The sequence below is a fragment of the Gymnogyps californianus genome, chromosome 1 (genome assembly GCF_018139145.2).
Source record: "Gymnogyps californianus isolate 813 chromosome 1, ASM1813914v2, whole genome shotgun sequence".
Taxonomy (NCBI): Eukaryota; Metazoa; Chordata; class Aves; order Accipitriformes; family Cathartidae; genus Gymnogyps; species Gymnogyps californianus.
This window is the reverse complement of record NC_059471.1, coordinates 132,089,784-132,113,287: the sequence shown is the minus strand read 5'-3', so window position 1 is coordinate 132,113,287 and position 23,504 is coordinate 132,089,784. Positions and strand designations below refer to the sequence as shown.

The 23,504-nt window shown below is 47.2% G+C and overlaps 1 protein-coding gene across 3 annotated transcripts; it reads right to left on the bottom strand.

Moving 5' to 3' along the window:
• Positions 1-1,541: 1,541 nt before the first annotated feature.
• Positions 1,542-9,813, bottom strand: SCNN1A (sodium channel epithelial 1 subunit alpha). 3 transcript variants are annotated; one of them, XM_050893988.1, is made up of 14 exons: positions 9,764-9,813; positions 8,751-9,124; positions 8,078-8,333; positions 7,012-7,199; positions 6,102-6,202; positions 5,244-5,407; positions 4,789-4,887; positions 4,501-4,618; positions 4,172-4,250; positions 3,790-3,847; positions 3,607-3,662; positions 2,974-3,049; positions 2,431-2,742; positions 1,542-2,325 (listed from the first exon to the last, which is right to left on the bottom strand). In XM_050893988.1, exons 2-14 carry the CDS (start codon positions 9,098-9,100, stop codon positions 2,305-2,307), a joined length of 1,878 nt encoding a protein of 625 aa, XP_050749945.1. In that variant the 5' UTR covers positions 9,101-9,124; positions 9,764-9,813; the 3' UTR covers positions 1,542-2,304. The 3 variants fall into 3 exon arrangements, with proteins under 3 accessions (XP_050749945.1, XP_050749931.1, XP_050749938.1); XM_050893974.1 differs by lacking the exon at positions 9,764-9,813 and adding an exon at positions 9,460-9,490; XM_050893981.1 differs by lacking the exon at positions 9,764-9,813 and adding an exon at positions 9,460-9,490 and having other exon boundaries at positions 1,542-2,742.
• Between the last annotated feature and the right edge of the window lie 13,691 nt (positions 9,814-23,504).

Genomic DNA, 23,504 nt, shown 5'->3' with positions numbered 1-23,504 from the left:
ATTAATCTTCCTTTAATTACCCACTTAACTACGCATGATGCAGTGGGTCACATCAATTTTATGGTTATCACAAGGTACCGTGTGATGTGAAGAATCGTGTCTTCCGATATTCAGGAAAGATCATGCTCACCATATGAATCATCGTACGTTTATGATATACAGAGACTGTTTTAGATGTGGCACCTGCTCTTTCTCCTTTCTTGATTTGGAGGTGGTTTTGTGAAGCAAACAGCTTTATGTGTCCAGTGTCAGGTTTTTGCTTGTTCATGTGCTAGAAACTACCTAAGGCAGCAGTCTGTAACAGTGAATTCATGACCAAGAACTGGGCTATGGGTACAGCATCCTAACTCCTCTATTGGCCTTTCTTTCTTGTTTTAATTGTGACCAAAGTTACTTTTTTGTTTTAGCCACTAAACCTAGCTTTTAACTCTGCCTCTTGGGCCATGTTTTTACAGAACATGAAAGTCCCTTCATTAAGGCAACTTTGAGATTTCATTCTTTCATTACTCACTCTCTTTTACTTCATTTAAAGTCACCCATAAACACAGAAAGTGGATTTTTTTCATGTTTGTAGAAGCCCTGATTTTCCAGTGGGGGCCTCCCAGAGGGAATACGTGTTCCCATACCTCTAAGTGCCCGTGGTTGCAGGGCTCTCCCTCCTGCTGGGCTACCCCCCTTGCTGAAGGACACCCCTTGAATCGCTTGTGTCTATTCCCAGCAGAGAGACATCATCTTCACTTTCAAACAAGGGTCAGCAGCTGAGCACTGGGATAAAGTTTGAAAAACCATGAATATTTGTGTAATAAAGAATATAGTGTTCGTGTCTGTGAGGAGGAAGAAAATCACTCTCTGCTGGGAAGTGAAAAGTGCATTTAGGTGATCAAGGCAAGAGCAGTACAAGAAGCATGTGTTTAGCATCTCAAAGGGAAGAATTAGGCAACAGTTTATATACTGCAGTAAAATCCTCCATCTTCCCAAGGGCAGTGCCTCTATCTTAATTTTTAAAATACCTGAAGTTTTTCTTTTGTTATGATTAACTAGTTTTTAAATTCAAAAGAGGCTGTTTGCAATGTGATTGGGTACATTGTACCACAGGTCTTTGCCTGAACTATATGCTTAAATTCTGGTATCTGTGTTTGTGTCCGGTCAAGGGGATCATCCTGTTTGTTAAGGACATCACCCTTGCTCTCTTGGTACCCCATAAAGTGCTGTGTAAACACCATTGCATCAGAAGCCTAAGTATTTGTAAAAAATGGTATGGCAAGCTTACTGCAAGAAATAAGATACGTGCTCTTATGCAAAGATCCCCAGATTAGTTCCTGAGGACCATCTTTGTCCTGGCCTTGATTGCCTGTGTGGTCCATTCCAATAGGCTAGTGCTTTCCCTGAAAGGATCTTAGATTAAAGCCTGCAGCACTTCTGTGCTTCACAATCCTCAGCAGAGCCTCTGTGGGTGAACCAGAGAAGGGATGAGTGGAGCCGAGCAGACACTTGCACGACCTGTCCTATTCTAATCCTCTTTTGCAGGATCTCATGGCAGCAGAGACACTGTTTGGGATGTTTCTGAGGGTGTGCATAGCCACTTTGTTTCCATAGCTCCTATGTAGAGATCAGTTTATCCTGAATGCTCTGGCAAATGGTCAAATGGCTGAACATACGTGTGTATGGTGTATCACAAGGAAGGAGACTGCTATACAGCTAAGATCTACCAGTGCCACATACGCAACTTAAAAAGAGAGACCTTATTCTGCCAGGGGTGTTTTGTCCCGACCTGAGAGTGACAGCAAGCATGAACCACCTCCCCAGAGTATCGTGTGTAATATAGATTATGTCAGTGGCTGTCATCTCTCAGGGCTATACAAGTAGCTTCTCCTCGGGGGGAGAAGAGGGTGGGTGGCTTGGTCTTGGGATCAGAGATGGACATTAAGAACTAGGAAAGACCAACCAGTTTCCAACCTTAGGGAAAGCTTAACAAAGCTCAGCCTGTTGAGAGACTTGTACCCCAGCTGAGACTACATTCCTGTCCCTTGTCATACCACAGAGGAGGCCAGTCATGCCTGCCAAACCTCTTTAATTAACGACAGACCAGAACTGTGGCAGCATCCTTGTTGCAGGGAAAAGAAAGCATGCATGCATGTGTAGGTGTGCACGTGTAAGGAAACGAAGTGGACATCTCCCCCATACATACACTAGATCAACTCTCATCCCTGGTGATCCCCAGAGCAATAGTATTTTATGAGACTGAAGAATTCACCTACAGTAGTGAAAGCAATGAACCCAGGCCAGCCACAGTGCAGTCTTCTGCTATGGTCCAGGTAGAGCACCCTAGAAAGAAGGAAATGCAGGTCCCACAGACAAAGTGTGCAGCCTCTGCTCCAACTGCCACCCATCCGAACTGCGGAATAAGCCGCTGCCTCACTCGTGTCCCACCTCACCATCCCTGCTTGGCCCACGTGGTTCCAGGCTGTTGTAGGATGGCAGCATGGTCACTACAGCCTCAATAGTGAAGCGGTGTGGAGCACTGAGACCTGGCGCCTCGTCTTGGAAAGCAGCGTTATCGTGACTGACTGGAGGGGGTCCCGGTGGAGAGAGCTGCTGCCGAGAACGGAACCAGCGTAAAGCCAAGATAAAGGTGATGGCGATGAAATCCAGAATCAGCTCTGCAAGCTCCATCACAGACAGGACAGAGGATCCGAACCAGAGACTCCACTGGTTCCCAAGCTGGGACAGCAGAGTCACTACCTGCAAGAGACAGAGAAAGGGCAGTGAGGACAGCCCTCGTCTGAGCCTTTTGCCTCCCTGCCTGCTCCCACTAGCAGTGCCCCTGTGGTGCTGGAGGATTCCTCCCACCCTGCCACAGGAAAAGAGACTTGATTGATAGCCAGCAATGCTGCTGGAACAAACGCCTGCCAATATGGAGGGACATCATGGGGGAATGGGTGGCTAGAAAGGACATGGCAGTAAAGTGTGTACCGTGAAGGCTGGAGACTCCCCATTGGTCTTGTAGTTCCACTCCTCAAAAAAGATATTCACTTTGGCAACTCCGTTCCTGTAAATGAAAGATGGGGCTCAGTAACCCCAAATCCGCAATCCCTGCATTTCTTCACCAAGTGTAACTGTCTCCTCTGTCCCCTTCTGCCCGCCGTCCTCCTCCCACATATACCACCCAGAGGCTTTTCCCCATCTCCGCAGTTCCCTCATTCTGCACTAAATACAGTCTTTGGTACTTAACAGTGCACTTCTGAGACTGCACTGTGAGACCCAATGTTTGTGGCATTTTACGTTGGCTAAGTACAAGCTCCTGCGTGGCTCTCCTTTCCACTCTTCCACGAGCCCTTATTGTGACTCCAGACCACACAGCAGCTGCCTGGGGCTTACTATTTTCATACTAGCATCTGACCCTTTTCAGATTCTTCAGTTAGATTCCCAGTCCTTGTTGAAGTCTCAGTTTCTCTCTACTCTGACTCAAATCCATTGGCCTTGTCCATGGGTCCCATGCCTAATCTCTTCCCATCAGTGATTTAATCTTAACTCTGACCCCCTGACACACACAGTCCACTGGGATGGTTTCTGGTTTGGATGCAACCTCTGTTTAGGGGCTCTCACCTCTTGGATGTGATATTGTATTTGTTCTGTTGTGAAAGCATGTAAAAAACCCAGTCCTGAAATGACAGTGCAATAAATTGCGTTATATGATCACAGTTACCTCCTGTAGGTTTAGTACCAGTTGAGGAAGGACTAAACAGGAGGTGAGAGCAGTGCTGGGGAGCCAGGACACCCTCTCCTTACCTCTGAGACAGCAGAAGGCCAGCGGGAGTATCCAGCTGACAGCTGGTATTCTGTCATTCTGGAAGACAAGAGGCCGTGTTAGCTGTTGAAGCCGTAGGAGCCACAAGGCAAGGTCTCTCAATCCCCAGGCACATCTGGAAACTCCCTCCCATGCTGAAGTTCTGCCCACTTCCCACTGAGCTTCTGCACAGTCCTCAGGAAGCTCACCCCCAAACTGACATTGATGCTCCTCAGCCATTTCGGCTTCCTGATGGGAGAAATACCATTTCGGGTTGCAGCTCAGCTATTGACTCAAGCTTTTGCCCTGGTCAGCAAATGCTTTCCAACACCTCTAGGAACAAAGAGTTTCCAGTCTGCCTGCCTGCCTGATGACCAAACTTACTTGCAAGGTTTCCGACATTTGTGGAAACAGCCCAGCACGTCAGCTTTGAATTCAGCCAGGAGTTTGTAATAGCAGTAGCCTAAGCAGCAGAGAAAGTAAATCCAGGTAAGCTCACAGTATCTGTATACAAAAGGTGATGTGCAACAGCAAGGGAATCCAGAGAAGGTTTCCTTCCACAAGCTCAGAGGGACTAACCATCCAAGACAAGAGTGTCTTTTGGATGTCCCACACCAGGAAGCTCATTGAAGACAATGAGATGTACTGGGACATGAGGTGGACCAAACAGGTTCAGGTGGGCATGAGCTTTACTATTCCTCCTGTCCACTTACCCCAGGCTATGTGCTTTGTGTAGTCACAGTACTCTGCTCCAGCAGGTAAGGGATAGAAGTAATAGGCACAGCCACAGCGCTTTACCATGTTGAGCTGAAAGCAGGAGCGAATGCAGACCTGGAAGGCATATGAGGTGGAAAAGGCTGAACAAGTGAACCAAACCCACTGCAGCCTGTATCACATCATACTGTTAACAGAGCCCACGGACAAGCGTGGCTGTTAGGGGAGTGAAGCATTTCAGGAAAGTAGGGAAACAAGCTGGCACAGGAGCAGTGATAATGAGTTACCTGTTCGGTGTAGCGGGATGAGTACAGATTTTGCACTGGCACGTCACTGCCATCCTCTGTGCAATCACTGTAACTGCCCCCAAGACGCACAGTCATCTCCTAGAATATCAAACAGTCATTACACAGAACGACTGGCACTTTGCTGTTCTCTTTCTACGCTTCCATGCCACACACTGCTTGTCCATCTGTCTGCTCTTTATGCTTTCCTTGGGATGCCAGCTCCCCCTGCTTTCCTCCATTTATGAAATGTTCATTTATGTTCACAGATAAATTGTAGCTAAATGCTTCTTGTCTAGTCCAGTGAGCTGCTCTTCTTCCCCTCCCTTCAATCCATGTGATTAATCCCCTCTGTTAAACATGCACTGGGCCCATGACAACCCATCTGTATCTACCCACCAAGTTAAACCTCCCCCATAACCTCACGTCCACAACTCCTGCCTCTGCTGCTTCCTCACCTTTCTCATGCTGATGGAGGTCTCGATACCTGGACGCACGTTGAAACCCCCATCATCCATGAAGGCTGGCTCATTCTGATCATGGACCATGACCCTGGCTCCTGTCACCGTGGACAACAGAGGGATGAAATCATTCTGTTCGGTGCGCACCACCAGAGAGAGACCTGAGGAAATGTCAGAGAGCAAGGGAGGTCATGGCTGGCTGTTGCGCGGGAGAGGAGAGAGCTCAGAATGGTTAGAAGTGAGTCTGTAAGAGAGAAAGGAAGAAAAACATCAGCCAGGGCTGCACCAAAGCTGGACAGCAATGGAGGGTGGCAGGAGAGAGGCCAGAGACAAAGCTGGAGGCTCCAGGAGAGGCCAGAGAAAACTGGATTTCTTCACTGTGGCTTAGAAAAAGCAGAACTGGGAACTGAGAGAGATTTCATGGAGAGACTCAGAGCCAGATGGAAGAAAAGCCTGAAGATTGGGCCTAGAGAGGTTTCAGGGGGTTTGGGAACACAAACAGGTCAGCTGCTGGAAACAGGAAAATGGGGAAGGAGGAGGTGAAGACCAGGCTCTCAGGAGCACAGCACTACAGCTCAACAGGCGATTCTGGAAGGGCCAGCACAGGTCCAGAGTGAGCAACGAACACAAGGATCAGGCACTGATAGGAGAGAGAGAGTTCAGTGAGGCAGCAGCGAGGGACAGCCATGTCCATGAGACAGCCATCTCCACACAGGTGAAAACCGAGCTTGGGCGAGACAGAGCAGGGCTGCAATCTGCCACCACCAGTGTTAAGTACAGCAGGATGCCCGTAACTCCTGGGGGAAACAGAGCTGAGCTGTTCTCCTTACTCACCAAAGACTGCCTCTCACCCACCATTATTGATCCCAGGCAGCGAGGATGTCCACAGGCTGCTGCTGTTGTCATTAAAGGTATAGCAGTTCCCATACAAGGGATGGTGGAAGTGGGTATAATTCCTGAGAGGGGAACAGAAACATTCACACAGCGTGAGAAGGGCTGCAAACCAAGGGGAAAGGCTTTCTGAAAGGAACAACTCTGTTTTCCACCTGCAGGGAGAGGGGCTTACAGCAGATGGGCAGTATTTGTTATGTAAACTCGCCTGAACGGCAAAAAGCAATTAAAAATGTGCTGTAAAAAATGTCCTGGAGCTGGACAGGTTTTTACACCAGGTTTTTCATACTGCTAACTCTTGAGAGCCCAAATGGGTTTTAGCAGTACTAGCAATTACTGTATTATCTTCCTAATATTGACAAAACTCTTAGCTCTTCCTACCCATTTTCCTCCCTTGCTGATGGGTTTCATTCCACGACCTCTTTGGGGCTTTTTGACCAACAATGGCAGGAGAGAAGTGGGATATTATTTTACTGTCTTTTTGTAACATCTCTCTCTTCTCCTCTTCCTGTAATGTGGGCTGATATGTACCACTTTACCACTGTAAAGAGTAGAATAAAGAGACTTCTACACTGTACATCTGTACCCACTCTGGGGTTTGTACCAGTATAACTATTTCATTTGTGTGAAACCCAGGAAAAGGAGAAACGATCCTCCAAGGTCCATAGTTTCAGGTCACAGAAACTGTGACCCTGGTGAGCACAACCCACAGGAAAGACTCAAGAAACATCATTTGAGACAATGGGAACTGAACAAAGAATGATCCCACCTTGGGAAAGAGGTTCTCTAATGTGGGTTTCTTGATTCCCCTCGGACCCAGGCACAAAATAGAGGTGTTTTCAGGAAGACTCGGTGGGATGTTTCCACCACTTACGCCTTGTCACATGTTGCTTCATTGAAGCGGCAAGCATAGATGAAATTCTCGAAGTCAGACTCATCCAGGGCTTTCGCATCAGGCATCTGCGCCAGGATATTGATATAGTGAAAGCTGTACCATTCCCGCACGGCATCCACCCCTGAGGAGTATGCCTGATGGAAACAGTCCTTGTTGTTTTCACTGCACTGTTAAGAAGAGAAGGAGAAAACCAGCCGTCTCAGAGAAGTCTTGTCCAGGAGGTGAGGCTGTGCCTGTGCATTAGCTGTGGTCCCTCAGCACGGGCAGGAGATGAACCCGAGGGAGCGGAAGAGCTCCGCGGGGCTCCTGTGCTCAACCAAAAGGTGATCAGCAGGATGCAGAAAAGCAAACCCAGGGCAGCTCCTTGGCGGAAGGGAAACACCAGGTGAATGAGCACGGCTGAGTAAAACCCAGGAGGCAGCAAGTCGCAGTGAGGTGCGCAGGGTGATCTGCTGCACATAAATTCTACGTGGTATAAAACCAGAAGCTTTAAATTCTTGCGTGGGGAGCCCTTCCTTCAGGGTGTGTCCAGAAAAACGTGTGTGATCCTGTGGGAACTCCAGTTAACTGGCAAGTGATTAGCTTCAGTCCTTCAGTGCCTTTTTAAATGCAAACACAGATACCCTAGGGCAAAGAAGCTGCTACCTAGGAGCAAATGTGACCATGACCATATTTCACGTGGCCCACAGCCATCTAATACTTTCCCCTTTGCTATTTTTGGGCAACACTGCGGCTGATGTTAATAAATGGCTCTCCAAAGGCAACTGCAAGGCTGATGTAGCCTTCAGGAAGGACAAGGTTTCCCTGCTCTACCTAGGAAAAGATGGGGGGCACTGACATGGACAAGTCTCCTGGGGCCCGCATGGACAGGGACAGGGCTTGGGGAGCAGGATTGCACTGGGCAAAGGATTCAGCTCTACCTTTATCTGTCATTACCAAAAGCCAGTGCAGATTAATCAGACTTCTATGTAGGGAAAGGCATGGCCAAGGGTCTAACAAGACAGAGACTGGAGTGGGTAGGACACAGGATATCTAGGGATCTCACCAGAACAAAGCCAATTTTCCAGTCGTTCTTGTCCACTGAGGGACTGTTCTCTGGCAAGTTGACTAAGTTATCCCGCTTCTGCCTTCGCAGCGGATGGCGCTGGACATGATGGAGCAGGCTCCTTGAGCTACGCTTTCGTGTGGACAGCATGGACCAGTCGCTTTGTGCCAGTGACATGTTGTAGTCATAAAGGTCTAGCAGTGTCTGATGGGTGATTTGGTCCAGCTCATCCAGCTTCTTCCGGATGGCGCTGTATCTGTATGGGAGGGAGAGAGGAGCCTGCAGGTTTAGGGCTGGATGCATATAAACAGCTCTGAATAAGACATGCGGCAAAGTTTGCTGGGGTGATTCAGGACATTCCTGCCCCCAGCTGCAAATCTAACCCCTTGCTGGAGGCTACCATCCTTGTAGGAGACAAGTAAATGCATCTGCTTTTGCCCTGTGGCAGTTTACAGTGCAGCCTGCTAACATACACCACCACGTAGAGCTGCCTAAACTAACATGCCTTGCTGTGAATGCCCTGCAGCAGCAAAGGCTTGTGAAAAGTGTCCTTTTCACTGGCACTGCTACTGAAGGGGACGGTCAAGGACCACAAGGAGAACAAGAGTACATGCTTTTATCCTACGCCCGCAAAAGTCACGGCAGTCAGCAGCGCTGGGAGTCTGTTTCTTACCTGTATGGATTGAGGGTGCACAGCGTCACAGCTGGGAAAGTCAGCCTGTCGGAGTTAAGGTTGAGGTTGAGGTTGACAGGGTAGCTGAAGTACTCCCTGTAGAGGATCCCGAACTGCCAGTACATTAAGCCGAAGGTGAGAAAGAAGAGAACAGACCAGAAGGCTGTCTTCATCTTATTCTTTTTGGAGCACACCAGGCGGATGGCCCCATGGATAGTTGTGTTGCTGCAGAAGAACTGGAATAGCTCCTGGTAGGAACTGTAGAATTCGATGAGACCCTCCCGCTCCTCCTCTTTCTGCTGCTGCTGCTCTTCTTGCTTACATTGCCTCGTTTTCTCCCCTTCTGGCATCTTCCCTGTCTTCACAGACCCACCCTACAGCACAAACTCAGAATTAGGGAGTAGCCCTGCAAGCCTGTGGCTCCGGGAAGCCGTGCCCGGTGCAAAAACTGGCTCTGCATCACTGTCTTCCCCAAAACTTGGTGCTTTCACCCCTTCCTCCCTGACCCCCATCCCAGGCTGCAGGTCCCCAGCCGTCCATGCGCACGCTCCCCCCCACCCCAGTCTTCCCCTCCCACGGGTGACAGGGGGGACAGATCCTCCCCCCCCCCCCCCCACCGAACAGCCCCCGCGCCCCTCCCGCTGCCCTCCCACAGCTGCGCCCCCGGCCCGGCACCCCCCGCCCACCCCGCCGGGGCCCCGGCACTGACGCGAGGCGCCGTGCCCATGGCGGGCGGCGGCTGCTCGGGGCCGGGACCGGGACCGGGGCCGTGTGCTCTCCCCGAGCGCTGCCAGCTCTCCCGCAGCCTCCCCGGCTGGGCTGGGACCGGTTCCTTTCCAGTTCGAGCCAGTACCCCGCCCGGCTCCTGCCCTGCCAGCCTCTCCCCGCCCGCCCCTGCCCCTTCCCCTTCCCCCCGGGCGCCGCTCCCGGGGAAGAAAAGCCTCTTTAAACTCTCAAGTGTCCGCGGCCGGGCAGAGGCGGCCGAGGGACCGGGGACGCGCCGGAGCGGTGACCTTGGCGGCGCCGGCGGGGGTCAAGGCGCGGCCGCCGCGCTCCCGGCGGGCAGTAGGGCCCCCCCCGCCGCCCTCGGTCCTCCCCGAGGGGAGCCCTGCCCCGGCCAGGTACGGCTGCGGAACAGCCTGTCCCTCCTCCTCCTCCTCCTCCTTCTCCCACCCCGCCCCTCCCGGCGGGGACGCGGCGTCCCAGCGAGCAGAGGTGATGCAGAGAGAAAGTTGACGGCGCTTGTCCCAAGGGCAGCGGGCAGCTGGAGGCAGCGCCGGCCGGCCGGGACACCCCCCCCCCCCACCTCCCGGGGGCGGCAGGACCCTGCCCTGCCCACGGATGGGGTGCACACACCCCGGCGGTGAGGGCTCCTAGGTGGCTTTAATCGCCAAATTGTGCTTTTCAAGGGCAAAGCCGAGGCGGCTGGAGAGTTTTGGGTGAGATCTGCAAGAGGGATGGGGCTGGGGCAGAGAAGGCTGGCGGCGACTCGGTGATACGCATGAGGTAGCATTGCCTTTGCTGGTTCATTAACTAAAGAAATCTTTCGTATCCAGAACTACCTGGCCCAACCATGAGTGAGAACACGTTTCACTGATCTGTGCCTGGGAAATCAAGGCCTCCCAGCGTTACCCAAAGCCTTGCAGCATTTCGTCAGACCATGGAAATGAACACCCATAGCCAAACGTGACCAGGAGCCCCTAACACCCCCCTGCGATTATAACAGTGGAACCTCTTTCCCAATCCTTTCTCCAAATTATTGTCTCTCAAACTAGCTCTCTCTGAGGTTTTCGCTTCTTTCTTTCCTTTATACCTCCTTCAGATCAGTCCTTGTTCAGAGTCGTCTGTCACTGAATTTCGATCCTTATTGGAGTTAGCAGTGGTTTGGTTAGTGACTCAAAATACACAGCCACTTTTTTACCTCTTCATATTGCAAAATACCATGCTTGAAAACGGCAAGCAGTGCACTTTTGAGGCTGGCAGTTAAGTGACAGCGTGCCAGGAGCAGCCTTGTGACAGCTGCTTGTTACAAACCTACAGCCACAACTTAGAGCTTGCCTCTAGCTCCGTCCCGTGACAAAAAGCAATGCAAAGCAAAAGTGTCGTTTCTTCTGCAATTCTAGACTTAATTATAGCTCAAGTAATTTATTTTGAACTTTTACCAAAGATGAGTTGCAAAAAGTGAGAGGGATGGGGGGAATGAACTAATATTGTATCAAATGTCTATTACAAAGCAGCTTCCTCAGAGCATTAGAAATGCCCTCCTGGGTCGGACCGACGGACCATGCAGCTCTGTATCCTGTCTGGGGCAGTGCCATAGGGGATGCCATTTAGCGGAGGGATGTGAGCTCTTTTTATGTGTGCCATTTGTGTGTTTTATGCACTCAGATAGACCAGGAGAATCTCTGAACATGCACATCAGCCTTTTGAACCAGCCTTGTAGCCTATGCCTTAAACTCTGCAAACGCACACAGAGGTACTAACAATTACGCAGCATCAGTGGTTACAATTACCAGTATAACCTATGGAGTTATAATCCAGTCACTTCCTAGAGAGCATGTTTATAACTTGTTTGACTTACATTGCTGTAATTTCCTGAAATTACTCAGTTACACTAACAGACCATCCTCCAAAACCACCTCTCTCTTACTGGAATTGTGCGTCTGTCTTACTGGAATGACAAAAATTATTTTGCCCTTGAAAATGCCTGGTTTATACTCATTTAAGTTAATGGCACGCACAAAGCAACTAGAGCCAAATTTGGTAGAGCTGATAGTTAGGCATTCTCTGATTTCCACAGTATTTAAAAGCATTTTAAACTGTCTTCAACTGATCTTTGCAAATGAGTTCAGAAACACAGTCCTTTTTGCTGGGTGTGGGACAAAGGTAACTTACATTTTTTGATTTCTTTTGAGGAATAATTAAAACCTCAAACATCTGGACTGATTTGCTGTATCTGAATGAAAGTCTAAAGCAATTTTGTCAGCATTTTGTCATGGCTGACACCTTCCACCACTGTGTTGTTTGGGAGAACTTTTGGCCTTTGCTGGTTTGGACAAGAATAGCAGATAATTAGGGTGCAGGTGCATGTATTGTATGTTTTATTTTTACATGTATATAAATGATGTACATCATATATCTGTGTATCTCTGTATGCACATCCAGGTACATACTTGTTTTATTTTTCAGAAGACTTTTTCCATATGTTGTATTTTTTTTTCTAAAGAATTAAAAACCCACTTGCTGTCTCTTTCACTGTTTCCAGCTGCCATGTCAGCCATGATCTAAGCAATTCTCCTTTCCCTCTTTCTCATGCCGGTGAGCTGCTCAGGCTGCCATATGTTATCTGCCATTGTGGCACACCTCAGAGCCCGTATCAGCCCTGAGGTGACTTGCAGTTGCTTCAGTCATGTGAATATCACGCTTTGGCCATGGCTTTGTAAAAGTCCTTTCATTCCCGTGGTCACACAGATGTGCTGCAGATTGATTGCCAACTCACAAAGGAACCAAAAATTTATGTTTAACATTTCTACAACCACAATTTCTGCTTGATTCCCCAAATACTTTAGAAACAATGCAAACAACAAATCTCCTGTTGCCTTCTCAGCTGCCAGTCTCAATCTCCATTTGCAGAACATCAGAATTTGCTAACTTTTCAGGTTTTTTGATTACTTACATCTTCCCAGCTTTTGTTCTATTCTTTCCCAATGCGTAGATGAACTAGATCACTTGCCTGACCATCTTCTGACCAAGATTGTCAGTCATAAAAGGTACCATTTTCCTCAGGCACGCTTCACTGTAACAGAAGATAGTGACATGGAATTATTAGTGTAGTTTGCAAAAGCGATTCCTGTTGATAATTTAGGTGATTAGATACACTCCTATCTCGAACTTCCCTCACCACAAGAGTCTTCTGAGCATTTTACCCATCCACAAGTTTCTGGATATTTATTTGATGTATTGACCTATCAAGGTGAGTCATACCTGATGGAACTGGCTTTGACACTGGTGGTTATTTCCCCCACCCCCATTCAGGCTCAGCAATTATGGGATAAATGGTCTTCTGAAATCCCGAGTCTTGCATTAGGATGAAAGATCTTCCATCAGGCACTACAAATCCTTTGTGGAAGTTTTGATTCATAGTATTTACTTCACCTCTAACAACATTTTAAATCCAAGGAGCTTTATACTGAAAAGATCCTTTTCCTTCAGATGCTTGTCACTAGGTCCTTCTCTTTTGAAATGGGAAGCACCCTGTTGTTCTGGGCAGTGCTTCTGTATATTATATCTTCACAAGCTGAATGCATGATTGCTTTTTATTGCTACTGAGCAACCTTTGAGTAAACATGAATCATTTTTATAGCATCAAATCTGAAATGTTTCCTTACCAGCTATGTCTATTATCTGCCCAGGTAAGAATGTGATAATGATCTGTAGTGCACACAACATTTTAAAATAGAACAAACTTTTTTCAACACACTGCTACTGTGGTGGGAAAAAAAGAAAAGTCTCCCCCCGTCTGGTCTGGATTCCTAGTGTATATAAATAATTCCTGTACAAATTATACATGTTTTTGAACTACTTGAAAGACCTTCGATCAGTTTAGTTCTTTTGTATATCCATATATGCAATTATGTTTTCCTTCTGCTGCTAGGTAGAAGCCAGTGATTATTTCTGGATTATTTCTGGATTAGCTACAGCTGATTATATTTTTCTGCATCAAAACTAGCAACCGTAACAGTCAAGGAATAGCAGCACAGTGGTGCCATAAGTTTAACTGAAGTGTTTGGCCAAAGAAGTACCAGCCTAGTAGCTGATAAAGATGGGTAGACTTGAGGCTACACTTTGTACTGCTGTTGCTCTTCAGCAGGGAGTTATTTACCCAGGATTCATGGACTCCCTTGAGGCAGAGGTGGTGATCTCTAAAGAGGATCGTTATTAAAAAGCCATCAGAAATTTGCAAACCAATCTAATGGGCTGTTGAATGCCTTCTCCCTTGCTACTGAAGTAACTTGCCAGGCAGCAGTGGTGTCTGTCCCAAATAACCAGTGATACTACAGCAGCAAGAGCATGTCCATGTACACGCTCCCACTTCTTCGTGTCCCGAGGAGGCTGCTTTTCAATGTATTTATTCATTTTTACCTTGGAGGAGCAGAGTGGCTGCAGAGAGCCATTCTGGTGACGCAAAAGGGAGCCCTGGGGAAAAACTGAAGCAGTGTGTGTTATTCCTGTCTTTCAGCATGAAAGGCGGGAGACTACAGGGTAGAGCTCATGAAAATAATATTGTAGGACTGAGCAAATCCTGCTGGAAACTGTGTGGAGGGAACCCAGTTTCTCTTCCTAGGAGAATTAAGTTAACATGAGTGGACTCCAGAAGACCCAGATGCATTCTCTTTCGTTGCTGTTTGCATGCTGCTATGCAGTACGAAGCCTGGAGGAGAGCCTAGATAGTGGCTACTCATGCTCTGCCTCAGCTGGCAAATCTGAATTAGCTCTTGAAAAATGTAGCTGACTCCCATCTGTTGCAGGACAAGGGATATTGCTTCCTACAAATGCTGAATCCGTCTGTGTGCTGAAGCAGCCCAGTGACCCAGACCCTGTGGTACGTTAGCCATACTACTTTGTGTCCGAGTCGGCTGCCACCTTCGCTACTAGTGACCTGTCCTCCATAAGAAAATCACCGAACGCTGAAAATGGGTCTTCAAGCTCTACCTCTGCTGCATATTCCGTAAACCCAGGGTCTCATGTAGGGTCACTCAGCCAGATTGACAGCTCCTCAGATCGTAGAATCATAGAATCATTTAGTTTGGAAAAGACCTTAAGATCATCGAGTCCAACCATTGACCTAGCACTGCCAAGTCCATCACTAAACCATGTCCCTAAGTGCCACATCTACTTTTAAATACCTCCAGGGATGGTTACTCAACCACTTCCCTGGGCAGCCTGTTCCAATGCTTGACAACCCTTCCAGTGAAGAAATTTTTCCTAATATCCAATCTAAACCTCCCCTGGCACAACTTGAGGCCATTTCCTCAATCCAGTCCTATTGCAATAGGATCAACTGTGGAAATGGCCAGATGAAAATTCCCGCCCACTGGTGTAGCTAAGCCAAGACTAATGCCCGTCTGGAAGCTGGATGTGCAGTCCAGGCTGAAACAGCAGAGAGCAAAGCTATAGGACTGGATGTCAAAACCAGTGAGTTCTCTGGCTGTTTTGTCCTGAGGGGCAATTAATGAGTGGGGAGATCAAGATGGAGCCTCCTTGAGTTCCCCCCCTCCGTGTTCTCCCCAGCTGAAATCTTTAATTTCCTCATTCCAGCCCTAACAATATAACTATTATCACAACCACCTGACTCCCCAGGCCTGTGTCCCCACCCCTTTTGTGATCTCTCCGGCGTGTTCCTGGAAATTCAAGGCAGATGCAGCCACCTCGGACCAGTTTTTCTTCCAACACCTGCTGCTCCCTGGCCAACAGAGATCACAGGGTTGGGCCTGGTCACCCTCTGAGCCCAACGCAGCACCCGGCACAGCACAGCAGGCATTTGCTTGATAGACACAGATGGTTGCTGCTGCCCACCTGGAGCTTTGCTAGAGCTGACGTTAGGACAACCTAGTTGATGTCTACCTCCAGTTTTGACACTGCCCCATGTAATTCTCCAGGTGCCCCCCTCAGTCACTCCCACCTCAGTGGTTTCATGTTGCTTCTGCTTCTTGGCTCTGCTCTGGTGATGGTGATCCTCTCCTCTGGAATGTAAGCTAGAAGTGATGCCCTCAAAAAGAGAATCCACAGGGAATTAAGCCCTTAAGAAGATAAATTAATCCACAGTTCCCATTTCTTTTATGGGTAAGGCCAGATTTCATAGCCAAATGGCTTGTGGAAACACTTCCCACCACACCCTTCTCAAAAGGCAGAGCAGAAGGCATCACCCGTCTTTCCCATCTCCTTTTCAATTGTTCAGATATATTCAATTCATTCCACTGCTTGAGAGGTTTTATGTCTTCCCAGGCACTATGAACCCACAGAAGATCTCAGGCTAGCAGTGATGTGAAGCTCTGGAATGGTCCATGAGGCAAAGAACCTACATTTTTTTCAAGATGTAGCGTGATAGTTTGGTTTGGTTTTTTTTTTGCTTTTCATCCTTTCTTTTAAGCAGAAGAGGTCGGGCAACAAAACATGAATCTTAGTCAAGCCATGTGACCACTTCTAGTGATACTGAGAAGAGTGAGATTTCTTCATTATAGTCACTGTCCCATTCTGTCAACTCTTCTTTCAACTCTATATCAAGATTGAAATTGTTTTGGATACATCTCACATAACAAGAAGTTTATGTTCCTGGGCAAATTTTGGGGTCAGGAAAGGATTTTCTTCAAGTAAGACACACGGCGTTGGGGGTGTGTGGATTTTGCTGGATTTTTTTTTGAGAGAAAGAATCTTCCCCTGTAGCTTGAAAAATGGTCCACTTCACAGAGTCTAGGGCCTTTTGCCTTCCAAATCCCGTTCCAGTAAAGGATCTCAAAGTATTTGCAGCATACCTCCTGGTATGAGGCTGCACATATTTATCAGCTGAGGCAATTGATCTTTCATGCTAAGGACTTTAATAAGATTTTAATGTTATTTCATGGGAGGGCAGGTGTGTGAATATGATTTGGATATATACAAAAGTATAAAAGAAGAGAAAAACAGCAATTCATAAAGAAATCAATACTAAGGAAACCCATGAGTTCAGAAGCATTTGAAAAAGAGTAAAAGAAAATGGTAAAAAATACTGTTGAAAACAGGGGGAGGAGAAGGAGCTGAATGGAAAGAACAGCAGTGAATGAATTCAGAAGAAGAAAACCGTGCCCTCCTTCCCCATGAACTGCGCCTGGTTGTGGTGGGAAGGCCTGCATTGCCTAGTGACACTGAAATATGTGCTGGCAAGTTACTTATCTCCCAGAGGATGACTCATGCCAGACAGTTTGCAGCACAGGAGGCTGAACTTAGTCCGCAAACTCTTAAAACAATGATGTATTGCCTTTCCTGCCTTTGCAGTCATTTTCCCTTCCTTTGCTGCACCTTATCATCATTGGCACAACCTATCTGGACCTCTCCTCGGCTGTCCGTCACCAGTGTCCAGTGCTGCCCTGCTTCACTGACAGTCATTGCTTTGACCCACCACATGTCAATGTTACTGTACCATACAATCCTGTGCCACTACTCTTCACTGTCATCCCCAACCCCTTCTGCCACCTCTTGTAACACTACATCACTACATCAGCTGTACCTGTTGGGGCAATGTTGCTGTTCCCTCTTACTTCTCACTCCCTCTATCAATGTGACATCCCAAGGCTCAGGGTCATAATCCTGTTTTCCAACCTGATGTCTTCACTGCTGCTAACATCCTGCCCTCTACCTCTTGTTGTTTTCCAGCCACTTCTCTTCTTCCCATTCTGCTTTGGCAGCCTTTGTCATTTTGACCTATTGCCTGGCATTGATGGCCTATACCAACACCTACCACAACTGTTTTCTTCTGTCTGTCCAAAAGTGCCACCCCTTTTATATTTTCATCTTCATTGCCTGAATTCACTCTCTGTCACCCTTTGCCATCCTCACTAACTGGGCATGCTCATGAAAAATGGGATGAACACCTTTCATGTGGGATACAGAAACCATTGTTCGGTGGGGTAAGGGAAGTCACAAAAAGCATCTATCAAAAAAAGCTGAAGTTGTCTACAATGGGAAAAGTAGAGAAGGATATAAACTTTGGCACATTGCATGTAGAAAGACAGTAAGTCAGGTCAAACAAAGCTTCAAGGAACAACTAGCAAAAGGAATAAAACCTAACATTACACCTTTCTTGAAATGTATCGGGAACCTGCCAGATGTTCTGAAGGGCAAGCTGGTGATCAGGCTATGAGAGGAGTGCACAGGGGAGATAAGGCCATTGCAGAAATCTCTGCATCTGTGTTAAGTGTTGAGTGACGAGATCATCGTGGCAGAACCCATTCTTCAGCAGGGTGGGGTTTGCCAATGAACATGTCTGAAATTGAAGCAGCTGTAGAAAAGGCTGTTCAACACACTGACAAAGCAAACAGTAACGACTTGCTGGGAGCAATGGCATTTGTCCAAGAGTCTTAAAGGAACTCAAGAATAAAATAGCTGAACTGAGCAGTGTATAACCCATGCTTACCGCCACCGTGGTACCTGAGGAGGGGAAACTGGTGAATGTGATGCCAATTTTTAAAGACTTTACATGGGCTCAAGGGGAGAATGGACAGCTTCACGGAAAAGAAATCTACAGAGGGTGACTAAACATCAGAAACCACATCCACTCAGGAAGTGCCTGACCTGAAAGTGTTTTAAGACTGGAAGAGTATTAATGAGAAGTATGGTATGTTTGCCGTGTTCATCTTGAGCTCTCCCTGAGAAGGAGGGAGGAGGAGACTAGAGGAAGAGAAATCAGGGAGAAATCAAATGCTTATGCTGAGGAATGAGTGAAGAAGGGGAGAGGATAAGGTGAAAACATAAACCAGAAACTTAAGAGGGGTCACAGAGCACAGCATCTGCAACAGTACCCAGTGCTTCCTGAAGGCATCTGAGGATGCCAGGTGGTGGATGATGCCCTGTGATCCTCTGCATAGAGTTGTAATGGCACAAAGGAATAGAAATAGGCTGTGCAATCACCAGGGACGCCCCTGCAATCAAACATCTTCCTTCTGGAGCTGCAGGTGGCCAGTTTGGCCAGGGGCAGATGGTGGAAGAGGTCCTGGGACTTGTTTGGGCTTCAGATGAAGATAGCATGAATAAAAAGATGAGAGGTAAGTACAACTAAAGTCTAAGAGGGTCTGGAGGAACTAGAAGAAGGCCTGAGCCTGGCACACCACTCCATGATGCTTATGTCCCCAGCAGGCTGTGAAATCCATACTGTCATCTGCCAGCCTAAGGGAGGTGTGTGCTGTGGTCCACCTCCTGAGGATTTGGATACATGCTTGGATGAATGCTGCCCAGTAGCATCGGAGCCAGCTGGGACCTGCAGAGTGGTTGGGTCTTGCTGTAGGACGTAACGGGCATTGTGGTCCGGGCACTTTGACCCAGCTACTGGTGAAGGGGACAGCAGCAGTGACAGAGGTGTGTGTTTGTGTCGGCACCAAAAATGAAGTTGCTGGTGATGGCCCTCTCCTTTCTCCTCTCCTGATTCAGGGGTTGTAGGGGCAGAAGGAGCTCCCAGTGCTGCAACCATTGCATCTACCTGGGGACGTGGGTGGGGATGGTCCTCATTTCTCTGCTGTCTCTCCTGACTAGGAACTGCTGGCCACTACTGCTGGTCCTGGAGGCTGAAATGAGCCCTCTCCACTCCAGATGGACTTTTTGAGCTTCTCAGTTAATTTTTCATCCAGAGGGGGGCATCTGCCATTTTTCAGCATCTGCTCATCACTGATTGAAGGAGATGCATGGGAACCCACCATTCTGTGTGCTGGGAGAAGCTGAATTTTCAGCTCACCTGGGAGGAGGAGCATGTTTTGGCAGTGGGTAGGAGCTGGACTGACTTAGTGTGACACATCATTCTCTGGAGGGAAGCATGTGTCCCATGCTTTTGTCTGGGACACAAGTTAGGGGGTGGTTGTAATAGAGCTGGAGGCTTTGGGAAAAGAAAAGCCCAATCCTTTTCTCTTTTCTCTTTTCCCTTTTCCTTCTTTCTCTTTTCCATTTTTCTTCTTTCTCCTTTCCCTTTTCCCTTTTCTCTTTTCCCTTTTTCTTCTTTCTCTTTTCCCTTTCCCCTTTTCTTCTTTCTCCTTTCTGTTTGTTTTTTTTGGGGGTGGTGGTGGTCGTGTTTCTTTTTTGAGAGGGAGAGAGTGTGAAATGTTACACAACCTTCACTACCCATTGTAGCTTATCATTGCTCATGTCAGTGAAGTCCAGATGAAGGACAGGTCAGAGAAAGTGATCAATGCAGAAGATTGCTGTTACTAAGAAAAACAAACATGCAGCACTAGTGAAGACGTGTCTTTGGTCAGCATTTTGTACTCTTCACAGAGAGAAGCCCAGGGGCAATGTTCCTGCAGGCAGTGCTAGGAAGAAGAAGCAGCCATTGTATAGCTGAGATGACCTTCTTTATGAAAAGAGGTATCCAGCTATTGAGAAGAACTACCCGATGTCCGTGGGCTTTCAAGAAGGTGCAGCCATGTGGGAGTCATCTTACTGCATGGGTGAACCACCTGATCTGGAAGAAATGTACAGTTGGAGAGCATGAATGCTGGCCCTGATGCTTTGTCCTGGCCCACCCCTACCAAGCGGGTTGCAGTGATTCCTTGCAGTTCATTGCCCAAGATGGAGGAGATGTGGGAAAGTTTGGTATTATGTCTACAGGTAGTGTGGAAATCCGTTTCCTTTTGCATCCTAGGCTTGAACGAGTTACTGTCTGTCATTGCCTGGTGGACTATGGGAGAGGGGTTTTAGCTTTGAGTGATTCCTGTGCATTAGGCACTTCACTATGAGTCTGCAAGAGGCTGAGGGTGACAGGTGGAATTTGAAGCTTCTCAGCCTGAGCATATGGTACCAAGGTGGGAACAAGCTTTATAAAGGACAGCTTTCCCTGCTGCAGGGAGCTGTATCATTGTAACCCTTCAGGCACAGAAAAAGGACTCTTCCTAGTCTCATCTGTGATGAACTTGGCAATTACGTGTAAAGGTGAGCACAGCTCTTGGGACTTCTGACATTTTCAGAGATGTCGTTCTCAAATGTTTCAAGAGTGACATCTCTACGGTTTAAAAAGCAATCCTTGCTAAGCCTGTCCTTACTGTGGTGCCTTGCAACAGGGCTACTTACATTGAATTCCAATGGCGTGTAGGTAGCAGCTGCATGGCTGGAGAGGGCCTGCACACTGACCTTCAGGGTCAAGAGTGGCCTGTCATGTACTGTGTCTGTCCAGAAAAGGGCTTTGACTGAACAAGGCGTCTGCGCTGCAGTACCTGCGCTAGAGAAGCAATGTCCACAGTTGCTTTGGAAGCGCTGCAGAATATGCAATTACGATACAATGTGAGGTTGAAGCAAACACAGTTTATTTAAATACTTTACTTCTAGTTAATGTATGTTCTTTTTGAGGCACATACCAGCTGAGCTTCAGCTATGTTCACAAAGTGCATCTAAACCAATGTAGTTAGACTGCTGGATCTATTTTGCTAGCTTAAGTTGAATGAGCAGAGGCATAATCAAACAAGGGGAGCCTATGTGGAAAAGATAAACTTGAGCTTGGCTTTATTGTTTGCAAAATGACTGCTCTTTCAATACCACATTAGAAGTTTTGGCTTCTCCATATTCACCATACAACACAGCCACAGCCCCTAGGTAATCTTGTGTTGACTGAAGTGCAAAGAACTTAATCTTATGTTTTGCAGGTTGACAAAATCCGTATCAAATTTCATGTCTTATATCAAATAATTCTCCTCAAGAACTAGTTTAAAACACCTACATTTAATATTTATTTTTGTTGACACAGTATGCCTTATAATGGGTTGATCTGCCTAGCAGCTAATCAGATGATGACCAGATTCCTGCTTCTCAATTCACGTGGGCAGGCAGTGATGCCATGTGGCACTTGGCCAGAGCACATTCAACCTTGGAAGGCAGCATGGCTGTCTCCCAGAGACGCAGAACATATAATATTATTTATCCATGTCTTCCTAATGCAATCAAGTTTCTCTCTGATGAACTTTTAGTCTCTTAGTGGCGTTTTCTGTAATGTGTTTTGTATTTAAAATATAAGGAACATTGTTCTTAAACACAAGGTCACTTTGTTTATCAGTATTACTTCTTCTGCTTTAGGATATATGCTTTACTTGTTTTTGTGGTTTAAATTCAGCTTGAGACCTTCAGGGACACAGTAATTGTGGACTCCCCATAGCAACTCTAGTGGGGAGCATCAGAGAGCAGGTAGTCAAATAAAATCAAGTGCCGCGGTATATTTCTCCTTACGAGGAATATGGCCACTCCTAAGGCATTTCTTCCATCTTTCCATTATTTTTCTTTCCTTTATGTCAGTTTATGGGCCAAAAAGGCAGACAAATCACCAGCTCTCACTTCATGTGTAACACAGGGCTTGGAATTTGACCCAGTGTCTCTTTTAACTGATGCCATTAACGTTTTTTAAAATTATTATTAAAAGATAGCTTGAAAAAAGTAACCTGGCCTTTATTTGAAGACCTTGAGAGATAGTCTACCATTTTTATTGACAGATGGCTAGGACAATCATCCTCACTGTTGAGTATATTATGTCTTATTCTACTCTGAACATGCCTAAATATAACTTGCAGCTGTTGATTCTCACTGTGCCTTTCTCTGCAGGTTACGGTGCCACCAGTACTCTGTATTTTCTGTGGTGCGATTGAGAGATACTGGTTTAGTAAGACCAGAGTAATGCCTCAAAGTGCCCCCTGTAAGGCGTTTTCTGACCTTCCTAATTGGTCCTGTCATTTTGCGCTGGCCCACCTCCAAGCTTTCAACATAATAAAAACCCACGTGGGCGCCTGCACTGCCGACGGGCGTTGCAGCTTCAGGCTTTGCTGGGCTTCCAACTCGGCGTTGTCAGTCACAGGTGACAGTGACTTCTCCAGCGGTCGCCAATGAGGTTCCCGCTCTCGGCAGCTTGTCCTTCCTCCCTGGCTGCACAGGAGCCAGCTATCACACACCCACCGATTATCTGGGGGTGTCTTTGAATCCAGCAGGCAGTACAAAAAGCTTCCGTGAGTCCTGCTCCAGAGTAGCAACCTCTGGGAGCAAGAGGACCGGTAATGACACCAAGGGTCCCTTGGAGCTCCCCTTCCCAAGTCCCAGGTGGTTTCCCCCTCTGCGTGGGGCTCACCCCGCCTGTTCACCGGCCATGAAACCACGCAGTAGGCTTGACTCCACAGAGCGGTGTGGGAGGTGCACAGACAGAAGACAACCGTTGGAACTAAAAATACTCACTTATTGGTAACGCATCAAAAATGAAGAGGAAATGATACAAGCAAAAACTGCTTCCACCAGCAGTTACATTCTGCCCATGGTCACCCTTACGTGTTTCCACAGGTCAGGCAACTGACAGGGATTCGTGGATCAACAGCATTGAGACAGCGTGGTGGTCCAGTACCTGAGGAGACTCCACTGGCATTACTGAGCATCTTATCTTGTTTGGGTATGTTCAGCTGGCCAGGTGACTTGTGTCAATCTGAAGGACTCCCTCCGCTTTAGCTACTGATCGTGTGATTTGCAAATTTTATCAACAAAGTTTTTTACAATTGTATCTCCTGATGCAAATATTAAACAGCACAGTTCTTGCAGAGAGGCACTTTTGGACCTGCTTCTTTTTGGACCATGAATTTTTGCCATTTGTCTGTTAGCTAGTAGTTAATCCATATAATGCAAATTATGATGTACACATACACTATTATTTTTTCTTCAGAATTTACAAATTTCTTGGTTTGTTAAATCTGCACCAGTGCTTTTATCAACCAAATGTATTATTTCATCAAAGAATGAAGTCAGGTTTGTTTCTCACAACTTTTTTTTTTTTCCCAAACATACTAAATTATTAATGTTATTTTCATTGTTGAAGCCTTTGTTAGCTAACTTGTAATAACTTCACACTCTCTTACCTACGATTATTACAGTGGAACCATCTAACAGTCGTTGGTGTCATCTTGCTTTCTCTCTGTGAACACTGGCACAACGCGCTCTTCCAAAATCTTAGGATTTCTCTAGTATGCCAGGATTTTTAAATACCTAACTCCATTGGACCAC